Source organism: Emys orbicularis, chromosome 1 (genome assembly GCF_028017835.1).
Source record: "Emys orbicularis isolate rEmyOrb1 chromosome 1, rEmyOrb1.hap1, whole genome shotgun sequence".
NCBI classification, from domain to species: domain Eukaryota; kingdom Metazoa; phylum Chordata; order Testudines; family Emydidae; genus Emys; species Emys orbicularis.
Window position 1 is genome coordinate 368,042,025 of NC_088683.1, and position 19,379 is coordinate 368,061,403.

The 19,379-nt window shown below is 45.4% G+C and overlaps 1 protein-coding gene across 1 annotated transcript; it reads right to left on the bottom strand.

The window, feature by feature from the left end:
* Positions 1-5,097: 5,097 nt before the first annotated feature.
* On the bottom strand, positions 5,098-6,051 carry LOC135873676 (olfactory receptor 52N2-like). The gene has a single exon (XM_065398320.1). It carries the CDS (start codon positions 6,049-6,051, stop codon positions 5,098-5,100), a length of 954 nt encoding a protein of 317 aa, XP_065254392.1.
* Between the last annotated feature and the right edge of the window lie 13,328 nt (positions 6,052-19,379).

Sequence of the window (19,379 nt, forward strand, 5' to 3'; positions counted from 1 at the left end):
TGCTGACCACAGCACCCCAGTGTCTGATATGCCACGGCCCAGTACTGGGTCACGACCCGAACTTTGAAAAATGCTGCTCTACAAAAAGTCAGACGAGAAGATCACAATGGTCCCTTCTGGCCTGGGAATCTATGAACATGTCCCCAGGGGTCAGCTGGAGGCATGTTGCCTGCAAACTTGTGCATGAGCTTACTGAAGGCATTTTTCCTGTTCATGACCATGGTAAATGTAGCCCTATGGGGAGCAATTTTCATGTGACCGTGGTGCCTTGAAAATATGACACTAGGTGTGTATTTCACGAGGCTGAGGGGTCCAGTAGCACACTGCATGGATTGGCGTTTTAGGTGAGAGAAAAAAATGACTTGACCCCATAAAATCTCTGCACTGAGGAATGAATGTACAGGTGTCACCGTGAATGGCTAACAAATGATCGCAGAGAGTCCTGGGTTTAACGTCTGGGTCCCAGTATCCCACTGTTTCAGGCAGCTGCCTGTGGGATTGTGGGAAGCAGGCATGAATGGGGAGCATGGAGCAGACACTGGCGACCAGCATGCTGCTGGAATCGCAGCATCCTGGGATCAGGAAGGAGAGTACGACGAGGGGAGTCAGAATATGATGGGAGATTGAACCAACTGAGGAGCAAAGATCAGTGGTTCTTTTCACCGGTGAAATGCCAATAATCATAAACAAAAATTTAATTCAGCAGATCTTCCCACCTGTCAGTTTCCACCCTACTCCAGGGCTGCCCACTTCTCTGTGTACACAACCCTGCCTGCCCCCACAACCTCCAGCGCTGCCCCCTTCTCTGTGTAAACCCCTCTGCCTGCCCCCACTACCCTCATTACTGCCTGCTTCTTTCTGTACACCACCTGTCTGCTTCCACAACGTTCACTGCTCCCTGATTGTCCAAGTACACACCCTGTGTGCTCCCTCAACCTCCAGAGCTGCTCACCTGTACATGTATGTTCCCTGATCGCACAGCCCCCACCCCTGCCACACAGTGATATCCCTCACCCAGGATCAAAACCAGGTGCAAGACCCTACAGCAAGAGCTCACAGAAAAATCTCCTCAGAAATAGGTTGAACTCAGTGTCTGCCTGCACCGGGGAAAAGGGGGAGATCAGCCTGAACTTCCTTTCTGCGGGCAAAGAGAACCCCAGCAGCAGCTCAGCCCGTGCAGGAAGGAGAGAGGGACAGAACCCAGCAGGAGGGAGAGAGGATGTGGAGGCTAAAAGGAGCCAGTGTGAGTAACTTTGCCTCAAAATGATACAAAGCTTTAACATATTGCAGCCCTCTAGAAACCCAGACACCCCTTCCTGAGGCTGCTTTTCTGTGTTGGCAATTGCTGACTGTGCCACAAGGCTGTAGTGAGGTTGCTCACAGGAGGGGGGATGGTCTGGATGGGGGATGGTGTCAAAGATGTTACATTAGAGTCTGAGACATCCCCTCCTCCCCCCGGACCCAGGAGGGCTCGTTACGCCTCTTTGGTCTGTGCATTAGGCAGGATGTCCATTCCCTATTTCGCCCCCATCATTTTATAAGTATAGTTGGGATTATGCTTTCCAATGTGCATTACTTTGCATTTATCAACACTGAACTTCATCTGCCATTTTGTTGCACAGTCAGCCACTTTTGTGAGCTCCTTTCGTAGCTCTTCACAGTCTGCTTGGGACTTCAGAATCTTAAGTGGTTTTGTATCACCTGCAAATTTTCCACCAAACTGTTTACTCCTTTTTCCAGATCATTTATGAATATGTTGAATAAGACTGGTCCCAGTACAGACCCCTGGGGGACACCACTATTTACCTCTCTTCATTCTGAAAACTGACCATTTATTCCTACCCTTTGTTTCCTATCTTTTAACAAGTTACCAGTCTATGAGATGACCTTCCTTCTTATCCCGGGACAGATTACTTTGCTTAAGAGACTTTGGTGAGTGACCTTGTCAAAGGCTTTCTGAAAATCTAAATACACTATATCCACTGGATCCCCCTTGTGCACATGCTCGTTGACCCCCCTCAAAGAATTCTAGTAGATTGGTGAGGTATGATTTCCCTTTACAGGAACCATGTTGACTCTTCCCCAAAAAATGATGTTCATATATTTGTCTGACAATTTTGTTCTTTATTATAGTTTCAAGCAGTTTGCACGGTACTGAATCACGTTCATCGGCCTGTAATTACCAGTATCATCTCTGGAGCCCTTTTTAAAAATTGGTGTCACATTAGCTATCCTCCAGGCATTTGGGAAAGAAGCTGATTTAAATGATAGGTTACAAACCACAGTTAGTAGTTCTGCAATTTCACATTTGAGTTTCTTCACAACTCTTGGGTGAATCCCATCTGGTCCTGGTGACTTATTGCTATTTAATTTATCAATTTGTTCCAAAACCTCCTCTAATGACACCTCAGTCTGGGTGTTCCTCAGTTTTGTCACCTAAAATGAATGACTCAGGTTTGGGAATCTCCCTGACATCTTCAGTCATGAAGACCAATTAAAAGAATTCATTTAGTTTCTCCGCAAAGGCTTTTTCTTCCTTGAGTGCTCCTTTAGCATCTCGATCATCCAGTGGCCCCACTGGTTGTTTAGCAGTCTTCCTGCTTCTGATGTACTGAAAAAAAATTGCTATTACTTTTGGAGTCTTTGGCTAGCAGTTCTTCAAATTCTTTTTTTTCCTTTCCTAATTATATTTTACACTTCATTTGCCAGAATTTACACTCCTTTCCATTTTTCTCACTAGGATTTAACTTCCACTTTTTAAAGGATACCTTTTTGACTCTCACTGCTTCTTTTTCTTTCTTGTTTAGCCATGGTGTCACTTTTTTTGGTTCTTTTACTATGTTTCTTTTTTTTTATTATTATTATTTGGGGTATACATTTGAGATGAACTTCTATTATGGTGTCTAAAAAATTTCTATGCAGGTTGCAGGGATTTAACTTTTGCCACTTTACCTTTTAATTTCTGTTTAACTAACTTCCTCATTTTTGCGCAGTCCCCTTTTCTGAAATTAAATGCTACAGAGTTGTGCTACTGTGGTATTTTCCTCATCACAGCGATGTTAAATTTAATTACATTATGGTCACTATTATCAAGCAGTTCAGCTATATTCACCTCTTGGACCAGATCCTGTGCTTCACTAAGGACTAAATCAAGAATTTCCTCTCCTCTTGTGAGTTCGAGGAGTAGCTGCTCAAAGAAGCAATCAGTTAAGGTGTCAAGAAACTTTCTCTCTGCATCCGTCCTGAAGTGTACCCAGTCAATGTGTGGATTGTTGAAATTTCCCATTATTTTTGAGGGGTTTTTTATAGCTTCTCTAACCTCCCTGAGCATTTCACAGTCACTATCACCATCCTGGTCAGATGGTCAGTAGAGTCTTCTTACTGTTATCATTCTTATTATTCGAGCATGGAATTACTATCCATAGAGATTCTATAGTCCAGTTTGGTTCATTGAAGATTTTTACTTCATTTGATTCTACGCTTTCCTTCACATATAGTTCCACTCCCCCACCAGCACGAGATGTTCTGTCCTTCTTTTCTCCAAACGAGCTCACCCACCCTTGGAGGCTCATGGCCGGTGAAAATCAGGCCCTTAAATTAAGTCCCTAAATGTGGGTTTAGGTTGAACTCGTGAACAAGTTGGGAGTTTTGCATTGATCTCAATGGGACCAGATTCACCCTTAGTGTTTAACTTTCTGCTCCCGGCTATGAAAAACATGGCTTTGGGTCCTGCTACAGAGATACCTATTCTGTTAGGGTGCTGAAAGAGTCTGAAGGAAACCCTCAGTTTATGTGGCATTCTGAGACCGAGCATAAATCACGGGATTTCAAAACACATGGGCCCTGATTTTGCCCTCAGGGAGGCCATTGTCAATCTGGAGTGACCCACTGAAGGCAGAATGTGAGAGCAGAATCTGACCAGTGTTGGGCCCATTCTTGTTATGAACCCTCTGGTAACACACATACCCACTGCAGAGGCTTTGGCTCCATTTCTTAACAAGGGAGTGAAGTTGCTCTATTGGAAAACTTGAGCGAACTATAGAAAAACCACACCTCCCAAAGAAAGGAAAAAGGAAGCTACTGAGACAGATAAAAGGACACAGTAAGAGACAAGGAACTGGTCTTAAAAACAAATATTTCTCTAAACTATTCCCTATACATTTGTAGTTCCAATTTAATCAGGTAGACCTGCTCGTTTATCTGCATTCAGCACCCCAGGCCTCCCTCCCATGCCCTGGCTGCGCTGTGCTGATACCTGGAGTCAGAAACCTGGTATGGTGGTGGCCACACACCCCCAAGATCTAGTTGGCAGGACCCTTCTCCCCAGCATCTGCCCTCCCATCGGGTTCACATCCTGCCTTCAAGGCCCTCCCCTATGGTGTCTCCCAGCATTGCCCATGGCCCCACATTGCTCTTCACAGCTGCTCAAAATGCTTGGCTGCCATTGCAAATGAGAGTGTTAAAAAAATAGCCCCAAATAGGCCAAACCATATGTAGTGTAAAAACAACAATAACTTTATTATATTACTTATTTCTAAGTGCATTCAATGATGGTAGTCAATGTCCACATTTTGTGTTGAATTATTTTGTTACTGCTAGTCTTTATCTGGTTTATCCTCCAGGTTTCCTGAAGGATTGGACATAAAAAATCAGGTAAATTTTGCTCCCCAGATCACTGTACATATGATAAAAAAGTTCAGCATTGTAGTTTCTTACTTTTCTCTTTGGCTATCTGAAAGCATAGCTTCTGTTCATCAAACTGATCAAGAACCCGGTTCTCAAAGGGAGTAATGCAAAGCCCCTTACTTCAAAAAGCTGCAGTATCTTCTCGTAGGCTGGAAGTCATGGAAAGGCCGAGTGACAGGGGGTTTTGCCCTGGGGGCTGACCGGTGACAATGAAAGAGATCAGGTGATGATCAAAGGGAGGGAACTCCGCAATGGAGCGGGAAGTGCTTGGTGACGGAATGATAAGACATTAGGTGTGAGGAAGTTCTCAGACTCTGAACTTTCACAATGCTGAGCTCAGCCAAACTTGGACAGAGCACACTTGGTTAATGAGGAGAAATCCTTTCCCCCTCTTGTCACAAAGTATTAAAGTCAGTGGCCCCAAGAGCACATTCTGCTGGTGTATTTGCCCACTTTGTCACGAAGCTCTTTGGTTTTGACTCCATAAATGATAGGGTTGAGCATGGGGGGGATGAGGAAAGTAAGGTTGGACAAGATGATGTGAACATGGGGAGCGATGCCCTGACCGAACCGGTGTGTCAGGCTGGTGAAGAGCCCAGGAGTATAAGTTGTAAGCATCACACAGATGTGGGCTGTGCAGGTGTTGAGGGCTTTCTGGTGGGCTTTCTTTGAGGACATTTTTAGGATGGCCCTGATAATCAGACCATAGGAGAGGGCAATGAGCATCAGGTCTATCCCGCTGACTACAAATGCCATAACCAAGCTGTACATCCTGCTGACTGTGATGTCCCCACACGATATCTTCGCCACAGCCATGTGCTCGCAGTGCGTTTGGTGGATAATGTGATTGGCACAGAATGGCAACCTACTCAAGATCAGGGGTAGAGGCAGGATGAAGAGAGCAGACCTTATCAAACCTACAAGCCCTAACTTAGTGACTCGTGCGTTGGTGAGGATTGTGGTGTATCTCAGAGGGTTACATATGGCAACGTAGCGATCGAAGGCCATTGTCACGAGGATGGCTGACTGCGTAAAAGAAACCATGTGAAGGAAGAACATCTGGGTGAGACACCCACCCACAGTAATGCTTTTCAAATTGAACCAAAATATACACAGTGCCTTTGGCACAACCAAGGTACATGTGGCGATGTCTGTGAGCGCCAGCATGCTGAGCAGCAGGTACATTGGCTTGTGCAGTGTCTGTTCTTTGCCTACAATAAACAGAAGCATGAAATTTCCCAACAGGCTGATAATGTAGGACATAGAGACAGGAATGGAAATCCAGTCGTGGGCAGCTTCCAGGCCAAGGATCCCCGATAGGCTAAATGTTGAAGGGTTAGAGGGGGTGAGGTTGAAAGTTGCCATGATAGGGTGCTCAATGTGTCAATCAGGCTCAGAAGTGCTTAAGGTGCCTGTGAAGAGAGAGAAGTACAGCAAGGGGGGTTACACGCTTTATACAATAAATAGTATCATAAATATTTTATACTTATTAACAATCTAGAAAGGGGAGGAAGCAGTGAGGTGGCAACATTTACAGATGGCACCAGATTATTTAACTCATAGTCAAGTCCAGAGAAGTCCTCAAAGGGAGCTAACCAAGCAAGGTGAATGGGCAGTATGATGGCAGATGAACTAAGGTGTCAATAACTTCAATGTGTATGCCCACTGGTGGGAAAAGCTTGAACTCCTTAAGGTTCTAATTTAACTGTATGAACTCCAGACAGGGACCTGGGCATCATGGTACACAGCTCTGTGAAACCCTGTTCGAAGTGAAAGCATGGACAGAAACTGAGCAAAGCATTGGGTTCCAGTAGGAGAGAGATGGGGAATCATAGAGAAAATACAATGCCATGAGATCAGTCAGTCAATGATTCACCCTCCTCTGGACTCCTCTGTGACCGGTTTTGGGACCAATCTTATTTAATCTTTTTATTACTGACCTTGGCACAAAAAGTGGGAATGTGCTAATAAAGTTTGCGGATGACACAAAGCTGGGAGGTATTGCCAACACAGAGAAGGACCGGGATATCATACAGGAAGATCTGGATGACCTTGTAAACTGGAGTAATAGTAATAGGATGAAATTTAATAGTGAAAAGTGCAAGGTCATGCATTTAGGGATTAATAACAAGAACTATTGTTATGAGCTGGGGAGGCATCAGTTGGAAGATCTGATGTTACCTAAATGTTACAGTAGGTATGTATTTCACTAGACTCACAGATCTTGTGTGACACTGCATGGATAAACGTTTTACGTGAGGAAAATAATGACCTGAGCCCATGTAACCTCCACACTGAGGAATGAATGTACAACCCTCACCATTAATGACTATGAGAGACGGCTAGCAACTGCTCCCAGAACATCCTGGGTTTAATGTCTGTGTCCCAGTAGTCCCCTGATTCAGTCAGGTGCCAGTGGTTCCTGCACATGGCAGCTGGGTTTATCTAGGCCAGGGGTTCTCAAACTGGGGGTCGTGACCCCTCAGGGGGTTGCAAGGTTATTAGACGGGGGTGGGGTCAGGAGCTGTCCGCCTCTACCCCAAACCCCTCTTTGCCTCCAACAATTATAACAGTGTTAAATATATAAACTGGTGTTTTTAATATATATTAGTATTTAATATATATCAGAGGCTAGCTATATGAAAGGGATCACCAGTACAAAAGTTTGAGAACTACTGATCTAGGCCCTCACCTGCCCCAGAGTTGCCCACTCTCATTGTATCGTGTGCATACTTCTCAGCTTGTGTGCTGTTCATGTATAGCAGTTCCCGAAGCTCCACATGGTTTATATATGTGCACCAAGATCAGTAGCACAGGTGACTTGGTATTTGCAACTCTGTGTGAGATTTCTCACAAGTGAGACACAGTCACTGATATGCCCCCGGCCAAGGGAGCAGGTGTGATGGGAGGCACCTCGCCCCCTGCAGAGGAAGGGGGAGCATGGGGCAGCTTGAAGGTTGAGGGAGCCAAGGATGAATGGGGAGCATGGAGAAGCCACTGGCAACCAGCATGCTGTTGGAATCAGTGCAGCCTGGAATGGGGAAGGAGAGTGCGGACAGGGTGTCAGAATATGATGGGAGATTGAACCAACTGAGGAGCAAAGATGAATGATTCTTTTCACTGGTGAAATGCCAACAATAGCGAAGAAAAATGGCCTCACAGTGATACCCCTCACCCAGGAGCAAAACCAATTGCCAGACCCCACAGTGACAGCTCACAGAAAAATCTTCTCAGACTAGGTTAAACTCAGTGTCTGCCTGCACCAGGAAAAAGGGGGAAATCAGCCTGAACTGCCTTTCTGGGGGTGAAGGGAACCTCAGCAGCAGCTCAGCCCGTGCTGGAAAGGAGAGAGGGACAGACCCGGCAGGAGGAAGAGAGGAAGTGGAAACTAAAAGGAGCCAGTGTGAGTCACTCTTCCTCAAAACGACACAAAGCTTAACATTTTGCAGCACATTAGAAACCCGCACATACCTTCCAGACACTACTTTTCTGAGTTGGCAATTGCTCATGTTCCCACAAGGCTGTCATGAGGTTGCTCACAGAAAGAGGGATAGTCCGGATGGGGGAAGCTGCCAGAGACAAACTACTACTGTGCAGTCCACGTTAATTTACAGTCTGAGACACCAACCCCCACGCCCAGGAGGGTTCCGCCCAGAGCCTCATTACGCCTCTTTGGTCTGTGCATTAGGCAGGATGTCTAGTTCCTATTTTGCCCAGTTTCAGGACTCCGTGCCACTGTGATCTGGATACTGCACGTCCCATCATCCCACCTTCTCCTCCCTCCCGCCGCCGCCACAGACTTTGCATTCTTGGACCTCCCCCGGTGAGATTTCCAGCACTGCCTGGATACGTCTAAGCCAGGAACATGCTTTTATTTTTACTTCATTTTGGCACTTCTCATTCTCTCCAGACCCAGAGATGCAGGGGCACAGAGAGCAGACCCCTCTCCCCCATGAAATAAATTGTTATCCTAATTGCTTTGAACCTTTTTTGCCACTCATCTCCATGGGACCAGATTTAGGCTTAGTGTTTAACGTTCGACTCCCAGCTGTTAAAATCATGGCTTTGGGTCCTGCTACAGAGAGCGCTATTCTGTCACGGTGCTGAAATAGTCTGAAGGAAACCCCCAGTTTATGTGGCGTTCAGAGACCAGGCATGAAAGATGAGGATTTCAAAACATGTGGGCCTTGATTTTCCTCTCAGGGAAGCCAGTGTCAATCTGAAGTGACTCACTGATGGCGGAATGTGAGAGCAGAATCTGGACAGTGTGTGACCCATTCTTGTTGGGAACCCTCTGGTAACACAGATACCCACTGCAGAGGCTTTGGCTTTACTAAGTAAGAGCACAGTGGAGTTGATGAATTGGAAAAACCACACGGCCCAAAAAAAGGAAGCCACTGAGACAGTTAGAAGGACAGTAAGAGACAACAAGGAACTGCGCTGCATCCAAGGGTGCTAAAGGAGTTGGCGGAAGAGATTGCAGAACCATTAGCCATTATTTTTGAAAACTCATGGCGATCGGGGGAGGTCCCGGATGACTGGAAAAAGGCTAATGTAGTGCCCATCTTTAAAAAAGGGAAGAAGGAGGATCCGGGGAACTACAGGCCAGTCAGCCTCACCTCAGTCCCTGGAAAAATCATGGAGCAGGTCCTCAAGGAATCAATTATGAAACACTTAGAGGAGAGGGAAGTGATCAGGAACAGACAGCATGGATTCACCAAGGGGAAGTCGTGCCTGACTAACCTAATTGCCTTCTATGATGAGATAACTGGCTCTGTGGATGAGGGGAAAGCAGTGGATGTGTTATTCCTTGACTTTAGCAAAGCTTTTGATACGGTCTTCCACAGTATTCTTGCCAGCAAGTTAAAGACGTATGGGCTGGATGAATGGACTGTAAGGTGGATAGAAAGCTGGCTAGATCATCGGGCTCAACGGGTAGTGATCAATGGCTCCATGTCTAGTTGGCAGCCGGTTTCAAGCGGAGTGCCCCAAGGGTCAGTCCTGGGGCCGGTTTTGTTTAATATCTTTATTAATGATCTGGAGGATGGTGTGGACTGCACTCTCAGCAAGTTTGCAGATGACACTAAACTGGGAGGCATGGTAGATACACTAGAGGGTAGGGATCGGATACAGAGGGACCTAGACAAATTAGAGGATTGGGCCAAAAAAAAGTCTAATGAGGTTCAACAAGGACAAGTGCAGAGTCCTGCACTTAGGATGGAATAATCCCATGCACAGCTACAGACTAGGGACCGAATGGCTAGGCAGCAGTGCTGCAGAAAAGGACCTAGGGGTCACAGTGGACGAGAAGTTGGATATGAGTCAACAGTGTGCTCTTGTTGCCAAGATGGCTAATCGCATTTTGGGCTGTATAAGTAGGGGCATTGCCAGCAGATCGAGGGACGTGATTGTTCCCCTTTATTCGACATTGGTGAGGCCTCATCTGGAGTACTGTGTCCAGTTTTGGGCCCCACACTACAAGAAGGATGTGGAAAAATTGGAAAGAGTCCAGCGGAGGGCAACAAAAATGATTAGGGGTCTGGAGCACATGACTTATGAGGAGAGGCTGAGGGATCTGGGATTGTTTAGTCTCCAGAAGAGAAGAATGAGGGGGGATTTGATAGCTGCTTTCAACTACCTGAGGGGGGGTTCCAAAGAGGATGGAGCTCGGCTGTTCTCAGTGGTGGCAGATGACAGAACAAGGAGCAATGGTCTCAAGTTGCAGTGGGGGAGGTCTAGGTTGGATATTAGGAAACACTATTTCACTAGGAGGGTGGTGAAGCACTGGAATGCTTTACCTAGGGAGGTGGTGGAGTCTCCTTCCTTGGAGGTTTTTAAGGCCCGGCTTGACAAAGCCCTGGCTGGGCTGTGATGATTTAGTTGGGAATTGGTCCTGCTTTGAGCAGGGGGTTGGACTAGATGACCTCCTGAGATCCCTTCCAACCCTGATATTCTATGATTCTATGAACAAGGAACTGATCTTAAAAACAAATATCTGTCTAAACTATTTCCAATACATTTGCAGTTCCAATTTTACCAGGTAAATCCATTGGTGCTTCTGACAATACTAAATAGTTCAACCCTGGAGCCCTTCCTGAGCCCTCAGCACTAACATTAATGCAGAAAAGGGCAACTCACCGTAATACTGCTCAGCGGCGAGAGGGAATCTCCTTACTGCAACAGGAAGGCAGAGCCCTGAGAATCACTGTATGAATCTCACATGTCTGACACTCGCTGTGCTGGACAGCAACTTTTATGATTCCCTTGTACAGTCCCTGGGGACTCTCTGATTGGCCAGGACTCCCAGACAATTCCCAGGGCTCTGTGAGCAGCGGGAAGAGCAGAAAATAGACCCTGGAGATCTCCAGCTTGAGAGCCTCCCCCAGAGTGAAGAAATGATTTGCCTATACCAGGGGCGAGATTGTCAGGGCAAACTGAGTCTTGCAGACTGTTCAGCCTAGCAACTGACGATGGCTTTCTTTTCTGTGTGTAATGTACTGCCATCTTCACTATGTGTGGGAATGCTGCCATAAAATAGGGGACCAAAAACCATTTTCAATTGCTCGTAGCAGCATAGCGCTCTTTACTGACCATGTAGTTGCAATATCCAGTCCATTAGCCTCTTAAAAGTCACCGGCACCCTGTGGAGGAAAAATTATGTGATCCTGGACTGATGCAAGCAGAAGGGTATGGGAAAGGCTTTCATCTCCCTGAATTCTGGCATCAAAGGTATTTGCCAGTATCCCTTTGTGAGGTCTAAAGTGGATAAATATCTTGCAGCTCAAACTGTTCAAATAGTTCATTCACTCTCTGCATTGGGTCAGCATAAAATTTCAATACTGTGTTGATCTTTCAGAAATTGATGCACAAACGGGTTGTATTATCCTGCCTCAGAACTTGTACCATGGGACTTCTCCACTCACTGTGTGATACCATCACCCCTCCCATAGCAAAAATGACCTGGAGTTCATCTCACATGGTATCCCAGAATTTATGAGCGGAGAGCCACAGAGTTTCCCATGCCTGATGCCCTGGGACCATTTCAGTGTGGTGGTATTTTCGGTAGCTGCGCCCTGCTGGGATGAGAACACAGTGGGAAAGAATCAAACAACTGCTACATCAGGATCTTTTCTTCGAGCTACAGTCCCTCCCCCATGCTTGTGTCATAGGAGCCTGGGGGCCTAATTTGAGCTCCACAGGGTATGAGTGTGATGGGCTGTCACCCCCGGGGTGCAGTCTGGGAGCTGTGGGAACTGCTGTGCCCCTCTTACCACCCAGATGGGCTGGTCCTTTTTCAAAATGCTTTGCTGGCGATTCAGCCTTTCCAGGCCCTGTTATCACCAAACACGACAGTCTACGGCACCACACACCCAAACAGAGCTACCCGAGGGATTACTTAACCAACCAAGCACAAACGACAGACATCAGCCAATTTCCCACCTCCCCAGGCTCACACCCTCCACTGGAGAGTAAACCCAAAATTATAATGTCTTGCACTGCACAGGGATCTGTACAATGTAAGCTGATTAAAAGGGTTCATCCTCCCCTCGATGTGGGAAGGGTATGCCACAAACCTGTGTTAACGAAGCTGACATTTTCCTCTGACACTTCACTCAAAGGCACACTGATTTAGATAATGCAAAAAACAAGTTCAACTAAAAAAAGATTTTAAGTGATTATAACTGATAGCAAACAAATCAAAACAGATTACCTAGCAAATAAACAAAACCAGAAACTAGGCCTAATATATGAGCTATATTTGAAATTAATTAGCAATTTCTCACTAGGGCTGGTGATAGAAGCAGTCCACCAGGTTTCCCTACACAGACTAGAAATCGTTTTAGCCTGGGATCAACACTTCCCCCAGTTCAGTCTTTGTTCCTCAGGTGTTTCCAGGGGTTCTCTTGTGTGGGGAGTGAGACCACTAGATGATGTCACACCCCACCTTATATAGCTTTAACTTATGGTCGGAATCATTTGTTCCAAAAACAGTTCCCAATCCAGTTTGCAGAAAAGTACAGGTACCCAAAATGGAGTTCAGTGTCATGTGGTCTGGTCACATACCCTTGCATGCCCTGCTCAGTCATGGCAGCCATTATCCATAGATTGTCCTGTACATTCTCAGGAAAGCTCACCAGGTGGGGAATAAGCTTCTCCTAAGGCCTATTGTTTCCCCTAATGGCCCATTACCCTGAATAGGCCTTTCATAACCAGCTGTCTAGCCTGGAAGCATTTTGCCTAGTGGGTGTCACCCAGGTGTAACTACATTTGAAATACAGATACATAGTCAATATTCATAACTTCACCACTCAAGAAAGAGATCATTGGGTTATTACAGAGAGTTCTCTGAACACATCTGCTCAATGTGCAGCAGCAGTCAAAAATGATAAAAGAATATTAGGAACCTTTTGAGAAGTATAAATAAGAGGACAGACAATATAATAATGCCACTATTTAAATCCCATGCCATGGATACTGTAATTATGGTCACCTCATTTCAAAAATGATGTATTAGAAATGGAAAAAAATTAAGGTACAGAGAAGGGCAACAAAAATGATTAGGGGTATGGAATAGATTCCAAATGAGGAGAGATTAAAAAGACTGGGAATTTTCAGCTTGGAAAAGAGACGACTAAGAGGGGATATGATAGAGGTCTATAAAATCATGAATGATGTGGAGAAAGTGAATGTGGAAATCTTGTTTACTCCTTCATATAACACAGCAACCAGGGAAAATAATAGGCAGCAGGTTTACAACAAAGAAAAGGAAGTACTACACACAACACACAGTCAACCTGTTGAATGCATTGCCAGGGGATGTTGTGAAGGCCAAAAGGATAATGGGGTTCAAAAAGAACATGGAGGATAGGTCCATCAATGGCTGTTAGCCAAGATGTTCAGGGATGCTGCCCCATGTTTTCAGTGTCCCTAGCCTCTGACTGCCAGATGATGGGACTGGATGACAGGAGATGGATCCCTGTATAATAGCCATGTTCCGTTCCTTCCCTCTGAAGCACCTGGCATTGGCCCCTGTCAAAAGACAGGATAATGGACTAGATGGACCATTAATCTGACCCAGTATGGCCATTCTTATATTCTTATCTGAGTCTCCTTTTTCTTCTCTGGGTGCTGGACCTCATAGTCGATGGGTCACACATGCCTCACTACCTCAAACGGTCCCTGCCACTGAACCAGTAATTTGAAGAGCAAACTTGGTACTAACAATAACATTCTATCAACCAGTTTGAACAATCACAGCTGGACCCCTTTGGTATAGGCCTTCTATTGTGTCTGTTGTGCATTTATCAAAATTCTTCTAGCAAAAGCCTACAAAGTCTTGAGGCCATTTCTTAATTGAAGAATGTATTAACCTATGTCCATTGCCTGGGGTCTTTGTTCTTCCATGTTTCCCCAAGCAGCTCTGGAAAGCCAAAAGGTTGCTTCCCAGACAGCAATTCAAAGGGAGAAAACTTGGAGGCTTGAGGCACCTTTCTGATAGCAAAACAGGAGTTTGGGGAAGAGTTGGTCCCAGTGTCTGCAATCTGAGGCTACAAACTTCTTTAATGTCACCATCAAGGTTCTGTGAAATTCCTCTACTATCCCATCAGTTTGGAAATGATAGACTGAAGTTCTTAATGTCTTTACCTTCAGTAGATCACACAGTTCATTCATTAGTAGTAAAGTGAAGTTCATTACTTGTAAAGTGAAGTTAGGATTTTGTGAGGCATTCCCACAGGGGAGAGGAATTTCATAAGCTCATTTGGTTCATCGCCAGGGTGCTAGTACTATGTCTAGAGGGCAATAAACCTGGCTGGGTGCCTTTGTCACCGAACCGTGCCTGTGGTCTTTCTTTGTGAGTAACATCAAGGTCTGCTGAATTAGCAGTTTGCCTTATCTGTTAATACTCATAACAATGGAGCACCACGGACAGAAGTACTGATCAGCCTGATCAGCGTTACCGAGGCAACAACATTCCAGCCTTCAGCACTTGACAACAGCCAGCTGACCCCAGAGGTGAACAAGTCTACTCTCTGGAGCAAGTCAGCAACTGTCGTGCCTCCTGGGCAAAGTATTGCAGCTGCCTCAGTCGCTGTGATTCACCCCATTCCCCATTCCCCACTGCGAGTTGTTCATAAGCATGGCTAAGGATAAGATTATGTCACAGACTCCAAGCTATAAAGAGACCTCCGTGACATTGTTCACTTCAACCCCGGGGCAGTAGAGCCCGAGCTCTCAGCTGGCAGGGGCCCCTGAGCTCGTAGGTGCCATGGGTGGCCAAGGACCCAGCAGCTGTCAGCCAGCATAGGTGATGGGGAACCCAGAGCTCTGAGCTACCGCGGGAGGACCCAGAGCTCTGAGTTACCATGGGTGGCGGGGGTCTCCATAGCTCCGTGATGCTGGGGCTGTGACATGGGCTTCAGAGCACTGAGCACTGTCAGCTGCGGAAGCAGCAGGTTCTCGACCTCCCAAAGCAGGGCTTGGGCTCTCATCCTCCTGATCGGGCTTTAATCATCACCCTGTCTGTTCCCATTCCCATTATTTTTTGGTAAAAGTTAAAGACAGGTCATGGGATTCCTTGAATATTTTTTTTTATTGCCCACGACCTGTCTGTGACTTTTACTAAAAATAACTGTGACAAAATCTTAACCTTAACCATGAATGATCAGTTGGTCTGCCCCTAGTTCCTGAATAATATTGTGTCTCAGGCCAGGATATCCACTCCCCAGGTGAACGCATTCTGGATGCTGTTCAAGGCTGTGGTCGTTGCAGGCCCACTGACCTGGCCGGAAGTGCCCCCCGCATCATCTTTTTCCTCCCCTATTCCTACCAACTCTCTCATTTCTACACATACACTCACCGGGGTGTCAGCCTCCATCTTCTCAGTCAGCCATTCCCACCCATTCCTTCAGGATTTCACAAAAGTGGTTCTAGTCCCTCCCCAATATGATAAGAAAGGCCAGATATTTGAAATAATTTCCCTAATAAGTTTAGCACAAACAAGTTTCCACACAAGAAATCCTTTATTAGTCCAAAGGGAACTTGGTGTTGATTACATCCAAAATACAATTACGAACAGATACACACTTACGTGTTACATCCAAGCAACCCTACAGTTATATGCATTAGCTAAATATTCACAACAGGATCAGGCTTGGGAAATAACTTCTTATCATGGCATGACTCCAGAGGGGTAAGGAAAATGTCTGACAAAGAAACCTCTAAAAATTTGCTCTTTATAAGAACGACCATTCTGGGTCAGACCAGTGGTCAGTCTAGCCCAGTATCTTGTCTTCCGACAGTGGCCAATGTCAGATGCTTCAGAGGGAATGAACAGAACAGGTAATCATCAAGTGATCCATCCCCTGTCAATCCTCTCCAGCTGTGACATTGCACTCTATATGATTTTATGAAAATATGCTAATGAGTGTGAATATAATGTAACTGGAATATGCTTCATGCAAAAGGTCTCTTGTAAGGTATCATTAGAAAGCTTATAATCCATTGAGTGTGGTCATCCTATTTGTATGTATGTATCATTCTTGTATCTGAAACTAGAAATAAGAAATATAACTCTGAGGGCCTATTGTAGTTGTGCAAAGTGTGGGCCATTAATGGTGGTTTGGAATCTTGATGGCTCCCATCAACCAGGACAATTGACTGTGGATGGCTCTGTTTGCTGGCAGGCCTTCCTGTGAGTCAGGCTGGGAGGAATAAGGGCTTGGGGTCTTACAGTGACATGTGATCATGTCACCTGAACTGGAATTCACCTTTAACTTGCTGCTTTTCCAGTTAGAAGGAGGGGTGGGAACTCACAGAGAGACAAAGGATTCCCGCCTTGTGCAAAAGATATATAAGGGGGTGGCACAGAACAAACGGGGCTGCAATCATAAGAAATCCTTTAGCTACCACCTGAGCTGGAACAAGGGCTGAACCAGGGGAAAGGATTGTGCCCAGACTAGGAAGGCATCCAGTCTGTGATAGAAGCATATTGAAACATCTGAGGGTGAGATTTTAACTGTATTCAGTTTTCTTACTGTAATAGGCTTAGACTTGCATGTTTTATTTTATTTTGCTTGGTAATTCACTTTGTTCTGTCTGTTATTACTTGGAACCACTTAAATCCTCCTTTTTGCATTTAATAAAATCACTTTTTACTGATTAATTAACCCAGACTATGTATCAAGTATCAGGGGGTAGCCGTGTTAGTCTGTATCTACAAAAACAACAAGGAGTCTGGTGGCACCTTAAAGACTAACAGATTTATTTGGGCATAAGCTTTCATGGGTAAAAACCTCACTTCTTCGGATGCATAGAGTGAAAGTTACAGATGCAGGCATTATATACTGACACATGGAGAGCAGGGAGTTACTTCGCAAGTGGAGAACCAGTGTTGACAGGGCCAATTGAATCAGGGTGGATGTAGTCCACTCCCAATAATAGATGAGGAGGTGTCAATTCCAGGAGAGGAAAAGCTGCTTCTGTAATGAGCCAGCCACTCCCAGTCCCTATTCAAGCCCAGATTAATGGTGTTAAATTTGCAAATGAATTTTAGTTCTGCTGTTTCTCTTTGAAGTCTGTAAGCGAGGACTGGCCTGCCTCCCAAGGTCTGTGAGAGTGAAGGATCATTTTCCAGGATAGGTTGTAGATCGTGGATAATGCGCTGGAGAGGTTTTAGCTGGGGGCTGTATGTGATGGCCAGTGGTGTTCTGTTATTGTCCTTGTTGGGCCTGTCCTGTAGTAGGTGATTTCTGGGTACCCGTCTTGCTCTGTCAATCTGTTTCCTCACTTCCCCAGGTGGGTATTGTAGTTTTACGAATGCTTGATAAAGATCTTGTAGGTGTTTGTCTCTGTCTGAGGGGTTGGAGCAAATTCGGTTGTATCTTAGGGCTTGGCTGTAGACAATGGATCGTGTGATGTGTCTTGGATGGAAGCTGGAGGCATGTAGGTACGTATAGCGGTCAGTAGGTTTCCGGTATAGGGTGGTGTTTATGTGACCATCGCTTACAGACAACCAGTCCTCGCTTACAGACAACCCCCCAACCTGAAGCAAATACTCACCAGCAACTACACACCACACCACAGAAACACACCACACCACAGAAACTCCAACCCAGGAACCAATCCCTGTAGCAAACCTTGTTGCCTACTCTGTCCCCATATCTACTCTGGCAACACCATCAGAGGACCCAACCACATCAGCCACACCATCAAGGGCTCATTCAGTTGCACATCCACTAATGTTATATATGCCATCATGTGCCAGCAATGCCCCTCTGCCATGTACATTGGCCAAACCGGACAGTCCCTCCGCAAAAGAATAAATGGACACAAATCGGACATCAGGAATGGTAACCTACAAAAGCCAGTAAGTGAACACTTCAATCTCCCTGGTCATTCTATTACAGATTTAAAAGTCACTATCATTGAACAAAAAATCTTCAGAAACAGACTTCAAAGAGAAACAGCAGAACTAAAATTCATTTGCAAATTTAACACCATTAATCTGGGCTTGAATAGGGGCTGGGAGTGGCTGGCTCATTACAGAAGCAGCTTTTCCTCTCCTGGAATTGACACCTCCTCATCTATTATTGGGAGTGGACTACATCCACCCTGATTGAATTGGCCCTGTCCACACTGGTTCTCCACTTGCGAAGTAACTCCCTGCTCTCCATGTGTCAGTATATAATGCCTGCATCTGTAACTTTCACTCTATGCATCCGAAGAAGTGAGGTTTTTACCCATGAAAGCTTATGCCCAAATAAATCTGTTAGTCTTTAAGGTGCCACCAGACTCCAGACTATGTATTAATACCTGGGGGTGGGGGGTGGGGGGTGGCAAGCAGTTGTTCATATCTCTCTATCAGTGTTATAAAGGGTGAACAATTTATGAGTTTACCCTGTATAAGCTTTATACAGGGTAAAATGTGTTTATTTGGGGTTTGGACCCCACTGGGAGTTGGGTATCTGAGTGCTGGAGACAGGAGCACTTCTTAAGCTGTTTTCAATTAAGCCTGCAGCTTTTGGGGGACGTAGTTCAGACCTGGGTCTGTGTTTGTAGCAGGCTAATGTGTCTGGCACAACCAGGCAGGGCACTGAAGTCCCAAGACCTCTGTCATATCCCCGCTTAGTCATCTCTTTTCCAAGCTGAAAAGGCCCAGTCTTATTAATCTTTCCTCATATGGAAGCTGTCCCATACCCTAATCATTTCTCTTGCCCTTCTCTGTACTTTTTTCCAACTACGATATATATTTTTGAGATGGGGCAACCAGATCTGCACGCAGTGTTCAAGATGTGGGCATATCATATTTTCTCTCTTATTATCTATCCTTTTCTTAATTATTCCCAACATTCTGATAGCTTTTTTGACTGCCCCTGCACATTGAGTGATGTTTTCAGAGAACTATCCACGATTTGGAGTGGAGTGTTACCATCTTGAGTGGTAACAGCTAATTTATACACCATCATTTTATATGTATAGTTGGGATTATGTTTACCAATGTGCATTACTTTGCATTTCTCAACATTGAATTTCATCTGCCATTTTGTTATCCAGTCACCCAGTTTTGTGGGGTCCCATTGTAACACTTTCCAGTCTATTTTGGACTTAACTACCTTGAGTACTTTTGTATCATCTGCAAACTTTGCCACCTCACTGTTTATTCCTTTATCCAGATCATTTTTGAATACGTTGAA